This window comes from Neopelma chrysocephalum, unplaced genomic scaffold, assembly GCF_003984885.1.
Source record: "Neopelma chrysocephalum unplaced genomic scaffold, ASM398488v2 Primary Assembly neopelma1_59, whole genome shotgun sequence".
Lineage (NCBI taxonomy): Eukaryota > Metazoa > Chordata > Aves > Passeriformes > Pipridae > Neopelma > Neopelma chrysocephalum.
Window position 1 is genome coordinate 28366626 of NW_020897714.1, and position 12832 is coordinate 28379457.

General features: G+C 45.8%; 1 protein-coding gene across 10 annotated transcripts in view; it reads left to right on the forward strand.

Moving 5' to 3' along the window:
- The first annotated feature begins 3061 nt into the window (after positions 1-3061).
- WNK1 (WNK lysine deficient protein kinase 1) overlaps positions 3062-12832 on the forward strand; it is a 102238-nt gene continuing 92467 nt past the window's right edge. For 5 of the 10 annotated variants that reach the window (XM_027680674.1, XM_027680679.1, XM_027680677.1 and 2 more), the window contains exon 1: positions 3063-4509. In XM_027680674.1, coding sequence (XP_027536475.1) covers positions 3724-4509 — 786 coding nt within the window. In that variant the 5' untranslated portion in view covers positions 3063-3723. Of the gene's footprint in view, positions 4510-12832 lie in introns of all 10 variants that reach the window. The other 5 variants (XM_027680678.1, XM_027680675.1, XM_027680682.1 and 2 more) reach the window with 3 other exon arrangements.

Below are 12832 nucleotides of genomic sequence, written 5' to 3' on the forward strand. Positions count from 1 at the left end.
TTCAGCTTTTTTTTTTTTTTTTTTCTGCCGAGAGGATTGTTCTGCCTACCTCTGCCCAGAAGAGGAGCCAGTGAGAAGAGCCCGGTGTTAGGGACCTCGCATTTGACTTGGAGGACTAACCTTCTTGAATTTCAAGAACACTAAGGAATGTGCTGGTTCAGACACCGGGGAGGTGCCTTTTTACATAATTACCACATTTTTTTAGTAGAAAACTGCCTCAGGCCCCCTGTGGCTATGCATGGCTGGGCTGTAGTCTCTTTTGCAAAGCTTTTGCTTAATTAACTACGGGAAAATATATTCAAGAACAATGGGTGAAAGGCACTTGAGTAAGAGGGGAGCTACACTCGAGGTCTCATTTAAACCACATGTTCAGCCCACAGCGAGGTGGTTCCCCAGCTGCAGCTCATATACCTTGTGCAGTAGGTCACACGGTACATGGCTGGGCACAGACCTGGGAGCTGCTTGCCAAAGCCTACTGATGATGCAAGTGGAATTCACCTAACAGCTCCGTAGGCTTACACCACCGGGAATGATTTATTGCTGCATTATTTTAGCTACGCACTCATGAAGTTACATCAGGCATCAAGCTGGAGCGAGGTTTGCTGTCTAATCCTACTTATCCCACCCAAAGGGTTAGTAAAATGCAGTGGGCAGTGGGGGAAAGCAGATCTCTGCTTTAATGTAGCTCCAGAAGGCAACAGCAGCAGTGATGCTGGAGTGGCCAGAGCAAGGTAGGTAACAGGACCTTGGTTGTCAGCTCTTCCTGGAGCTCAGCTAATATGTCTTACCACTCCTAACAGTATAAAGCTAGCAGGGATACACTTGCTGATGCTGTAAATTAATCCTCATTCTGTTGTCTAGAGGGATGCACAAATACCTGTAGTCAAGTGTTGAGTGAAGCTGAACCCTGCTTGGTGTCAGGAGCGATGTTGGTGCTGGCAGTGCAGCAGGGACGTGGCAGATTGAATTATGGGTTAATCAGTTTCGATCCTGTCACTCTGCTGCTAATCAAATTACCCTGTTCAGCTCAGCATAGTTTTGGAGCGTGTCTACTCTTGGTCTGATGCAGTTCAAGCAGCACACTGATGAATATACTAACTAAATTAACTTTTTCGGTGAAGGCAAGTTCTGGAAGGCTTGAGCCATGCAGATGTCTTTACCGTAGAGTTATACAACGAAGTACTTCTTGTTCTCTTTGTGAAGACTATACCATTATTTTGTTTGCTGTTACGAAGGCTAAAAAGTAGGGCAGAAGGATGTTCAGAAAACAACGATATGCTGATTGTCATGTGTTGTTAAATGTTATATGTGAGGAATACAAGCACGTGAGAATTGGTCAGGTTGATGATTTGTGGCTGTGGAGCTCTGAAAGGGCCACTTGTGCTACATCGTGCAGAAGGAGTTAAGGCCTCATATCAGCAACACACAACTTCCTCAAAACTGTTGGTTTAAAAGTACCTTTAAAAAAATATTTGAAATGGCAGCGTGTTTGCTGGGAACATATTATTTACACAGGGAAATTTCCTAATTTTCTTTTTTTCCTCAATGTAATTTTTGATCTGTAGTTGCCTGAAAGTCATGGTACCAAATCATTTGCTCCTCCTTCAGTACATTCCAGTTGACTTCAAAAGACTGCTGTCGTAAGAAGGAAAGTGCTTGGTTTTGGTTTATTGATACAAAAGAGGAACATGATATAAATAATTTAGATGACTCGTCTGTGCCAACACTTTGTTAACCTGAAAGTTCCTGATTCCTGTCAGGGTCTGTGTGGGCTCTCACTGCTCCTCTGGCTGCTGTACAACCCTGGGTTCAATTGCAGCAGCTGCAACTATGACTGAAATGGCCACAGGATAACACTTGTGTTAAGGGCAGAGTCTGCAAGTTCTGGTTGTTTTGAACAATGACATTTTCATGGCAGTTATTTGAATTTTAGGTTGCCTGGCCACTTAGTGCCTCTTCAGACGGCCTAAATGAAGGAAAAACCCGAACTTGTTCATACAGTGCTCAGCTGCACCGAGTTATTATTGCCCACAATTTTTAAGACTTTGAAAGGCTGTTTGAAAACGTGACCTCACTGTTGTCTACAGCTTCCTCACCAGGGAAGCGGAGGGGCAGGCACTGATCTCTGCTCTATGGGGACCAGGGACAGGACCTGAAGGAATGGCCTGAAGTTGTGTCAGGAGACGTTTAGGTTGGATATTAAAAAGAGGTTCTTCCCCCAGAGGGTGGTTGGGCACTGGAACTGGCTCCCCAGGGCAGTAATCACAGTACCAAGCCTGTCAGAGTTCAAGGAGCATTTGGACGATTCTGTCGGGCACATGGTGGGATTGTTGGGGATGGTCCTGTGCAGGGACAGGAGGTGATCTTTGATGTTCCTTGTGGGTCCCTTCCAACTCAGGTCATTCTGTGATTCCGTGAACAATATTTATCTGTTTATATGTAATATTTAGATAAATACAAATATTTAAAGTATTTAACGTGTCGGTGCAATGAAAGACCTGAAGAAACAAGCACCATGAGCAGACTCGGTGCCTTTTGACCCGCCGACCCTTGCTCGCCTACACCACATCGGCCCCTTGGCCCTAGCCCCACGCCGGGATCCTCTTTCTTCCCTCCCTCCCTCTCTCCCTCCCTCCCTTCCTCTCTCCCTCTCAACCCGCGGTGAATCCACGGGCGGCTCCCCCGGCCCGGCCGGGCCCCTGGAAAACTACAACTCCCGTGGTGCCCCCGCGCGCGGCGGGCGCGGCCACCTCCCCGCGGCGGCGGGGGGGGAGGGCACGGCGCGCTGGCCGGGTGCGGGCGGGGGCGTGGCCGGCGGCGCGGCCCCTCCTCCCCCCTGTGCCGTGTGTCGGTTTCGGGCTCCCGCCCGTCGCCATTTAGCGCGGAGGCGTCGCCGGGGCGGCCGCGCTCGGTCCTGCCCGCCGGGCGCTACCCGGACTTGGCTCGGCGGCCCTCGGTGCGCGGCGGCTGCGGGCCGCGGGCAGCAGCGGCAGAAGGAGAAGGAGCGGCGGCGGCAGCAGCAGAAGCAGCAGCAGCAGGAGGAGGAGGAGGGTTTCCGGCTCCGCGCGCGGCGGCCGCGGCTGTTGGAGGGAGCGCGGCCCGGCCGCGCGGGCGGTGGCTGCGCCTGCCGGGCGGTGGAGAGGCCGCGGCCGCCATGGGCGCCCCGGTGAGGCGGGGCTGAGCCCCCGGGACCCCTTTCCCTGTCCTGGGCCTGCCCGGGCCTCTCCCGCTCGCTGCGAGTGACTGAGCGCGGCGGCTTCCTTGGTGTGCGGGGCCTGCGCCCCGCTCCCTCCTCGGCTCCCGGCCCCTTTCCCTCCCCGCCCCGCACCGGCCCGGCTCTCTCTCTCTCTCTCTCCATCGCTGGGGGTAACCGCAGTCGGGCGAGGCGCCGGCGTCTCCCCGCTCGGGGGCCCTCCCCCCCCGAGTGGTCGGGGTTTCCCTCCCCTCGCCGCCCCCCGCTCCATCCCAGCGCCCCGTGTCGGCTCCCGGTGCTCCATGTCGGCCCCGCTGCCCGGCTCCCCGCTGCAGGATGGATGCAGACGCTGACCGGGGATCCACCCCGCCGGCCCAGCCTCCCAGCTCCGCCGCGAGGAGCCCTTGGGACCCTCCTCAGTTGCAGCTGCAACGGCAGCCGCGGCCGGGCGCGCTCCCCGCTCAGTGACCGGCCCTCCCCTCGCCTCCCGCCGCCGCCGCCTCGCCACAGCCGCGCTCCCCCGGGGCACCATGTCGGGGAGCGCCCCGGGCAGCGGCGCCCCGGCCCCGCGCTTCCTGGTGCCCCCGCCGCCGCCGCCCAAGAACGGCTCCAGCTCGGACAGCTCCGTCGGGGAGAAGCTGGGAGCCGCCGACCACGGAGCCGCCGGTGCCGGCGGGTCGGACGGCGGGCCGGGGAACGGCGGCCGCAGTGAGGAGTATCGGCGCCGCCGCCACACCATGGACAAGGACAGCCGGGGGGCGGCCGCCACCGAGCACCGCTTCTTCCGCCGGAGCGTGATCTGCGACTCCAACGCCACGGCCTTGGAGCTGCCCAGCTTGCAGCCCGCAGCGTCCTCGGCCCCGGTCTCGGGAGGCAGCGCAGCTCCCTTGGTGTCCCCTCCCGAGGGTGCCGGCCCGACCCCTTGCACCGCTGTCAGCGCCGCCCAAGCCCCCTCGCTGCTGCAGCAGCCGCCGCCACCCGCCCCGCTCCCCCTGGAAGAAGGACAGGCTGCTGAGGAGCCCCCAGCTGCCAAGGATGCCGCCCCGCTGCTGCCCAAGGAGGAGGAGGAGGGGGACGAGGCAACTGCGCTACCCCCTACCAGTGCCGCTGGCAGCCTGTCAGCTGCCTCCCGGGAATTTGAGGAGCGGAGAGCACAGCAGGAAGACATCGAAGAGCTTGAGACCAAGGCAGTGGGCATCTCCCCGGATGGCCGCTTCCTGAAGTTTGACATCGAGATTGGAAGAGGCTCTTTCAAAACTGTGTATAAAGGACTGGATACGGAAACCACCGTGGAAGTTGCCTGGTGCGAGCTACAGGTAAAATAAACAAATAAAAATTGTGAATTACCGGTGCACAGTCACTCTCCCAGGTGCTAGGCTCTGTGCTTGAAGGAGGTAAAACCCACCAGCTTGAGGTTGCTTAATTCAGAAGGAGCTGCAGACTTTACCTGGGGCAGTCCTTTGGAAGAAGGGCGCAGCCTTTCCTTGGAGTCAGTTTACCTTTTAATTATTTTAAATACTGTGCTCTCCGAAGAGTGTTTCAGGTTTATCATCACAAAATGTACCACAGTTGTGTTTCGTACAGCGTCTTGCATTTTACGCCTCCAAAAGGTAGCTTGGAGGATTGTAAAAATACTTGTGTACAGCTTCAGGGAGGCTGAGGGGAAAACGTGGATGTAAATGTCAGCTTGAGCTACACCTAGTTTTTCAGAATTTGTTTGGGTGTTTTTTCTTCAGGAAAAAATACTAAAATGTTAATTTCACAGACATTTCATGTGTTGTGGCAGTGGATTCCTGGAGGAGGTAACTCTAGAATATACACAAGTCATGTAGTGTCTCACACCATTTAGTTTTGCAAAGCTGGATTTTTTTCATTCCAAGTTCTAAGGTTCATACTTGTTAATAGGCACAAGGAAAGAAAGAAATTCTCTTCTTTCTGAAGCTCTAGAAGACCCCCTGAAGTTTAAACTTTCCAAATGACTGGTGGGTTAGACTGGACTAACACACTACTCTGTTACCAGGTTTCTAGCCTGAGCAGAGCCAGAGTTCAGTAGGAGTCCAGTCTAACGATGGCAAGAACAGCCTTAGTTCCATTCGAGTCAGAGCTTGTATAACTGAGACGCAGGTTGCTGTGCAACAACCTTAAAAGAAGTGAGAAGAGCTTGGGAGTACCAGGAGCAAATACCTGGTGTAGTAGTTTGTTTTCAAAGCCTCAGCATTAAGTTAAAAGGTTAGTGCTTGTTTCTTGGTGTTGGGTTTTGGTGCAATTCATAGAGACACTCGTGTCCTTCATCTTTATTATTGTTTGTGTTTCCATCCAATTTAGGACAGACAAAAGAGCATTGGGTCAAAGTCCTAAAAGTCTTTGTAGGGTTTTTAGGCAGTTAGCTGCTCACAAATTGTTGATTGGAGTAACTGCACCAAAACTTTCTCAAAAGCAATTTTAAATTGGTTCCAGTCAAGCTGAGGGAATTAAGAGATTTCTTGATTTGTATTCATATTTGCCTTTGCTCAAGTGTTCTACCAATATCTTGGTTCATAATATTATTGCCATTATTCTGTGCTTACTGACTGTGGAAGAAGGTTTTCTTTGTGACCCTTAAGCGTGCCCTACTCTTCCATGCTAGCTAAGTACTTGCTGTGGTGGTGTGTTTGAGCATTAATTTTAAATTAAAAGTGAAATGATCAAGTGTTGGGCTCTACTGAAGCTTTACTTGTGCAGTTTGAACTGTGAGGGTAATTTTAATCTTTGCAATTTTCGAGTTCTCTGACTTTAACCCCTGAAAACCGTTTTTATCTTCACACTTTACTTACTTATCAGAAACTAATGTCAGCTTGGCATCAGTTGTTTCTCACTAATGTTACCTCTGTTGAAGTGGCTTAATCATCATGGGTACCATGTGGACAAACTGTGTGAAGAAGTACCTTCTTTGTAGGAATTTAATAAAGAAGCTCATTTATAAAGGGCATGTTGCTGGGCTTTCAACTGATTGAAGAATTTCTGGAGTAGTATTGAAAATGACAGGTTACAAAAAGCATGAATGAAAATATTTGTAAGGGAGAAAATACTTGATGTTTTGCTCAGAGGTTAACTGCATTCATTACAGGAGTGCCTTGTGGGTTAAATTATTCCAAAGTCTGTAGCTTCCCTCTCATAAGGAGACTCAGTACAAAGTGACAAGTTTGAGAAACCAATGTAAATTTTTAGCTGTTAAAGTATTTGCTGAAGGAGCTTGATTCTACAGCTAGTAGAATACTTTGAGCTTAAGTCTTATTGTTTGTGTCTAGAAAGAAAAGAAGGAATTTGGTATTTATTGGTATGGTGGGTATATCCTCCTCTTTCTCTAGGAAAATACAATTGTTGACAGGTTGATATTTGTTATGCATGATTTGTATCTAAAGACAATCTGCGTTCACAAAGATGAACTCCAATGTTATTGGTTTTCCGGAATTCCATGGGTTGAGGATTGGTGAACCTTCAAAGCATAGTTATTTTATTAGGGAAATGTGAATGATTTTCTTCCATGCTGTATTACTGTAACCATAACTAACTGATGGTTACTTTTAATTGTTCTGAAAGAATGTTCCTCAGCAATAGCAGAGCTTTTCTTCTCTGTGTTCATGCCAGCAAGCATAGGCATCTGGGGTGTCCCACCTCCCTAGAGTCTTCTAAACACCTCTACTGAAGATTTTGTGATAGTCTCTGGCAGAATGACTTTTTAATGCTGAATAATGCAACTATACCTCATTTCTATATATGTGCTCTATATGAATAAAGACTAAAACCTGATTCTATCAATCTGCTTCCTTTCAGAGGAAGTTTGGAGGCTGTGTGTGAAATGCAGCTTGTGTTCCCAAGTTGTTGGTGATACTCTGGGGAATGTTGCTCTATATCCTTAAGGCTCTTGGATTGCCTTGTAATTCCCCTTCTGCTTGATGCATGGAACTGTGCAAGAAACAGGAGGAAGAGCTGAAATTCACTGGGTCACCAAATAGTGCTCTAAGTATCTTCAGCAAGCCAAGGTCCTGGCCAAGACTCTAGTTTTTCTTGATCTGTGGAAGATGGGTCAAGTTTGCTGAATGTAACAAAAGCCCAACATAGATGTGACTGATGGACTATACCAGTTTACTTCATGACCTGTCTATATGAAGCAAATGGTAGAAGAACCTATTTGAAATATTGGGTGTAGGTATTTTAAATGTGATTTATTTGCCCTGCTGTGAGTTCAGTGGGGCTGTGAAGAGCTCAGCAGCAGCTGCTCCATGCCAGTGCTCAGCTTCAGTTGCTGCAAGGAGATTGTTAGTGTAGTGCCAGCCTTCAAATACTTTTATTCCCCTTGTATGTATTCATCTCAACTCTAGTTATTCTGAGTCAAGTGTGCCTCCTACTGTTGTCATTAGCACATCTCATAAATTGAGTGAAATAGTAGGTAGGGTTACTGCTTAAATGGTCTTTAAATAGATAGATGTTGGCAAAAGTGGTAACTACTGCTGTTTTCTATTTTAATGTAAAATAACTCTTCCTGTACAATTGTGTTACTGGTTAGTCTTTCTGGATCACTTTTGAACAGTGAGTCCTTCATCACCTCTGCACAGTTCAGGCAACATTGTGGCTAAAATTTGATGCCTGCCCTGTTGCATTGTTTATCTATGCAAAGCAATACTCTTATGCCAAAAGTAGCAAGAGTCACATAGTTGACTGTAAAAGCCAGATCTTAGTGCTACTGTGTCATCCCTCTGAGGCCCTGTGTGAGTTGGTTGTACATCAAGATTGTCATTTAACGTCTGATTTAGAGAAGAGTACAGTCACTTGCTGGACTGCAGAATCTTGTATCTAGAATTATTATTCTGGGCTATGTCATTCAGATTAGTAACTTTTCTAATATGAACATGTGCTTGGTGATGTGGAGGTAAATTGGGCTCTTCTTTGAACTGTATGTTTGTCAGGCATTTGAAGGCTTATCTTCTTTCATTTGGACAGTGTGTTCCCTTAAAGGCAGCACGATTTATCAACTGTTATTAGAAAGATATTTGCGTTGGTTGGAAATCCATTCTTGGTAAACTGTGTACATTGGAGAACAGCACTGCTTGTCTGGTATGTGCTGTGTCCCTCCTGTGCTTTGTGTCCTTTCACAGAAAGGGTGAGTTTGTCAGTCAGCAGATACAATTCACAAATGTGTTGCCTTGCTGATATGTTGCTTTGCCATTCTTACTCTGGCTTCAGTGCAGTGGCAGTCAGGTTATTGTGCTTAACACGTGAGCTGCTGAAGGAGAAAAGGAGCTTGAGGGCTCTCCCTAAGCAACATAGAGCTTCTGGGAGTAAGAAATGTGTTGGATGGGTGGAAGTGGCGCAAGAAGTGTTTGTACTGGTTCCTACTTGGAGGGGAAGCTGAGTATGAATTTGGCTGCCTTTAGTTATAAATCATCTGAGTAGTAAATTGGTGTAGGGTTACATGTGTGCAAGTCTGTTGCAGATGTTTAACTACAGACCAAGTGTGGTGTACAAGCACTTCAGCTTACAAATGGATTTTTCTTCACATAGGCAGTAGCACTGAAAAATGAGTTGAGAACAAGCATAATGCCATAACTGAATGTGAACCATGAGATTCTGTAGTGCACTCTGGTAAAATGATAATGCCACTGGTTGTCACTTTGTTACAGGAAGCAGTGAGGTACTAAATAATATTTCCATCTGTCAGAATTTGTCTGAGTCTAACAATGTTAAATTAAAATTCACAGTGCAGGAAGTTGCTTGGATATGGTGTATATCTTCTTTTAGTGACACTTCAGATTTTACTATGCCTATCTTTATCTTGTAGACTTAAAGCTATATTTAATAGTGATTTTTAGGTCAGCAGACAACAATGGAATGTAGTTTCTATACTCTGGAGTATAGACTGCACTGCAGGCTCACCATGATAAATATCAGCTTGCTGAAGTCGATGTTTAATTCTTAAAATTCTCTTTGCTTTCTGGACTGGCTGAGCTGAGAATGTTTCAGAAGCTGCATGTTCAAGTCTGACAACCAAAAAAGGTCTTGTATCGCATAACTGTGGCATCCTGTAGTGTCTTTTTTTTAAAAGCTGGTTGTATATTGCTCACTAGGAGGCTCAACTGCAGAGATGCTGGCTCTGATGCACAATTATGTAGCTACATTAAGGCAAAATGGAAAACCAGATCAAGACCTTTCTGCAGTGAGAGGAAGCTAAGGAGTATGGACCTGGAATTCATTGTCAAGTGCTATTGGCAAAAGCACTATTCTGCTAGTTCTGGAGAAATAGTCACCATCCAGAAACAACTATGCCTTCTTTGAAAACTCTGACTCTGGTTTAGTTCTGAATATTTAAAAATACTTTTTGTAAGACTTCTACTGGGAGATCACGTCTAATGTGGTATGGTGGCTCCCATGCCTACCCGGTACTTCACATCAGTGTTTTTAATACTTTACTAGTCTGTGAGCATAATTACGTGTGGCTACAGCAGCAGTGTGCCTCCTGTTCATGACTGCTCCTGGGTCAGATGCATAATTGTCACAAAAGTAGATTAATCAAGATATGTGACAATCTGTGAACATCCTGCTGTCCTTATTAGCTCTTCGTCTGTTTTCAGCTCTACATATCCAAAATACTGATAGTAAAAAGCTGTAAAACCATAAGTGTACAATGGGTTTATAGCACTTTCAGGTTACACTGGATTTCCAAGTGTCTTGAGGTGTGTGCACACAGGAAGCTTGAAATTTGGTGCAGTAAGATCTTAATTTTCATTAGTTTTCTATGTCATAGGGTAGAACAAGTTACTGGTACTTAGGGGCTTCAAATCTCTGATGTGAAAGTTTCTCCTTTGGCTAAAGAACAAACCCCAGCCATATTCCTGAGTGTTTCTGCTGTAATTGATACAATTGACAACTTGATAAATGACATGGGAAAGGAGCCAGACTAATTACCTGCAGAAGTATAAACAGTAGTCAGGCTCCCTCAGATTTGACAAAGGTGACCCTGAAAGAGAGAAGGGAGCTTTAAAGTACATTCTGGAGCTGCAGCTGTTAGGAGACCTCTACTTAGGAAAATAATCTTACCTCAAAGGGATATCACTTTTGGAGATGGCCGTGGTTCAATTTGTAACTGGCTGGTTGTGAGGCAATAAAGATAATCGGATAAGTACATTCTGAAAATGCAGCATTTTTTATGGGAATAAACAGGCTCTTATTTGTCAGTTTGTGTGGGTTTGAGAGGTGCAGAATTAAATCTCTGAAATGAGATTTGTTTTGGGCTGTTGTGCTTTAAAACACTTAGCTTTGTAACTAAACTTTTGAGAGTTAAGGAAAAGTACCAGGACTGTGATCTTTTTTTGAAAGAGGAAAAAAAAAACCCACCTGATAAAAGCTCCCTGGAGACATCCTGTATGGAGTCCTTTGAGAGCTGTCTAGCAGAGTAATAAATAAAACAAGCAGTAATAGATCTGTGGTAGTCTCCATGGATGCAGCGCATGGTACAGTGCAGTTTCAATGCTTTTTGGTTAGCAACATCCCTCTGGGCCACATGTTCTATTTCTTATTTTGTCATTGTTGGCTTTGTTTCATAGAGCAGCTCATTGAACATCCCAGCTCTGACTGACACCCAGGTTCTCCTTACTGCATGTGACAGAATTTGTGCGAAGCAGTGGCAGCCTTGATGCTTCCTGTCATGCATCTCCTCAGAAACTCTCATTTCCTGTAAAGATTACCAACCTTTTTTTCGAGATTACTAATTTGTTCTTTCAAATCAGGGTTGACTTGAAATGAAAGTTGAGTATTTTTCAGTTTTAGCCTTTAAGTTCACATTTTCAACTTTGTCTTAGTCTACATAATGGATGTAGCATTTGAGTTATAAGGAAGATAATAAATACCATGTAAGTTTGCAGTGCTCCTGCAGCTGGGCAGAGGACTTTCTCTTGGCAGAGCATGTGTTTGTGTGGGTTTTTTTTCTTTTTTTTTTTACTTGCAGATGGTAGAAAGTTACTGTTTTTGACTCTTAAAACTTCAGATAATGATACCATGGTTTAAACTTGATCACGATGTGTGTACACCACGTCTGGAAAAACACTCTTCCAGTATACTTGAAACAATTTCTCTTCTAAATAGGAGGATTTGTAGTGCTGAAAATCGATTTCTTGGAGTAGTTGAAGGCTTTTATCTAACATGAACCATCTGCAAATCTTTTCAAGTCTAGTGTATAAATTTGTGCCCAGATGAATGAGACTCAGATTTTATACTGACTTCTTAAGTATTTTTGTGGAAGCTGCTTACAGCCCCTAGGACTGTCATATAGCTTACTGTGACAATCATTTGGGGTATGTACTTAATCTTACTTAAAGAGTGTTGGAGTATTTTATGGTCAAGGTACCACACATATCCTTCTTTCTACCCTATTTCCAGCTTCCTCAAATATATTTGCAAATTGTCATACCAGCATTTCTCAATGTGTGGTTTTGGTTGCCTTCATTCCACTTGGGAGAGCTGGGGGAAGGGAAGAAGTGACTAGGATTGAATCTGTGCCTCACTTGAGGTCATCTTTGAGAGAGGGAGCTTGTTCACTTCTTGTCTTGTGGGCACAACCTGGATAACATTCCTTAACTCCATGCTGCAGAGGATAAACTTTGTGTTAATAATGTTCTGTGCTATGCAGTCCTCTTGACCCAAAAGGAGATCCATGCAGTGAGATCATCACAGATGTTGCCAGATCTTTTCTAATAAGCCAGAATAAAATAACTGGGATGGAATGCAGTGACCAGAATTCAGATTCAGTTCTCAAACATACTTCTGAACTTCATCTCGGTTGTCATTTTCATCTGGTGGTGGCAGGTGCATTGCACATACCCAGATTATTCTGAAGCACTTCCAGATTTGCCTGGGGGATTCCAAGCAGCACTGTGTTACTTTGCCTGAATCACAAGCAACTTAACATGCTCTCAGTTTATTTTTCGGCAAAGGAAACTGCAGCCTGATAAAAATTGGAACTGGTGGTGTTAGAATATCATAGCCTTCCACAAGCTATGTAAGTATTAATATGTATCTAAAACAGTAAGCAGTTTTGATGAGGATAACTCATTCTAAATCACTCAGAGGGACAAACTGCTAAGTTTGTGTTTGTCCTTTTTGGTCTAAGCAGAACCTTTGGGAGTGCTGCCTGTATACTTAGAATCTAGAAATCCTCCAGAAAGTATGTTGTATGTTGGTGGCTGTCTACCTTGTAACTAAAATGTCCATGAGTTTTCAAAGTGATATGTCAAAGACACTGGAATGAATGTGTTTTAATGAGAGGATGCCATTTTTTTTTTTATTTTTGTTTTTGGTACTCTGTGTGCCTGAGAACATGATTCTCTGAAGTGATCTGGTTCATCTGTTGGCAATGATATCAGCGATCTACAGACAGCAATTCTCTGAAGTGTCTGTTCTCAGGACAGGATCACTGTGGTGCATTTCAAGTTGTCTAATTTCACAGGTGGTTGGCAGGACTCCTTCTAGCATGTTACGAGGAAGATCAAAACACAGAAGAAGCTTTGGCCACTCTGATAGCATCCACAAGTCAGATTTTGAACCATAGTCCGGAGTGGTTCTGATCCTATTGCCTTTGTTAAATAAGCAGTCATTGGTAGAACCTTT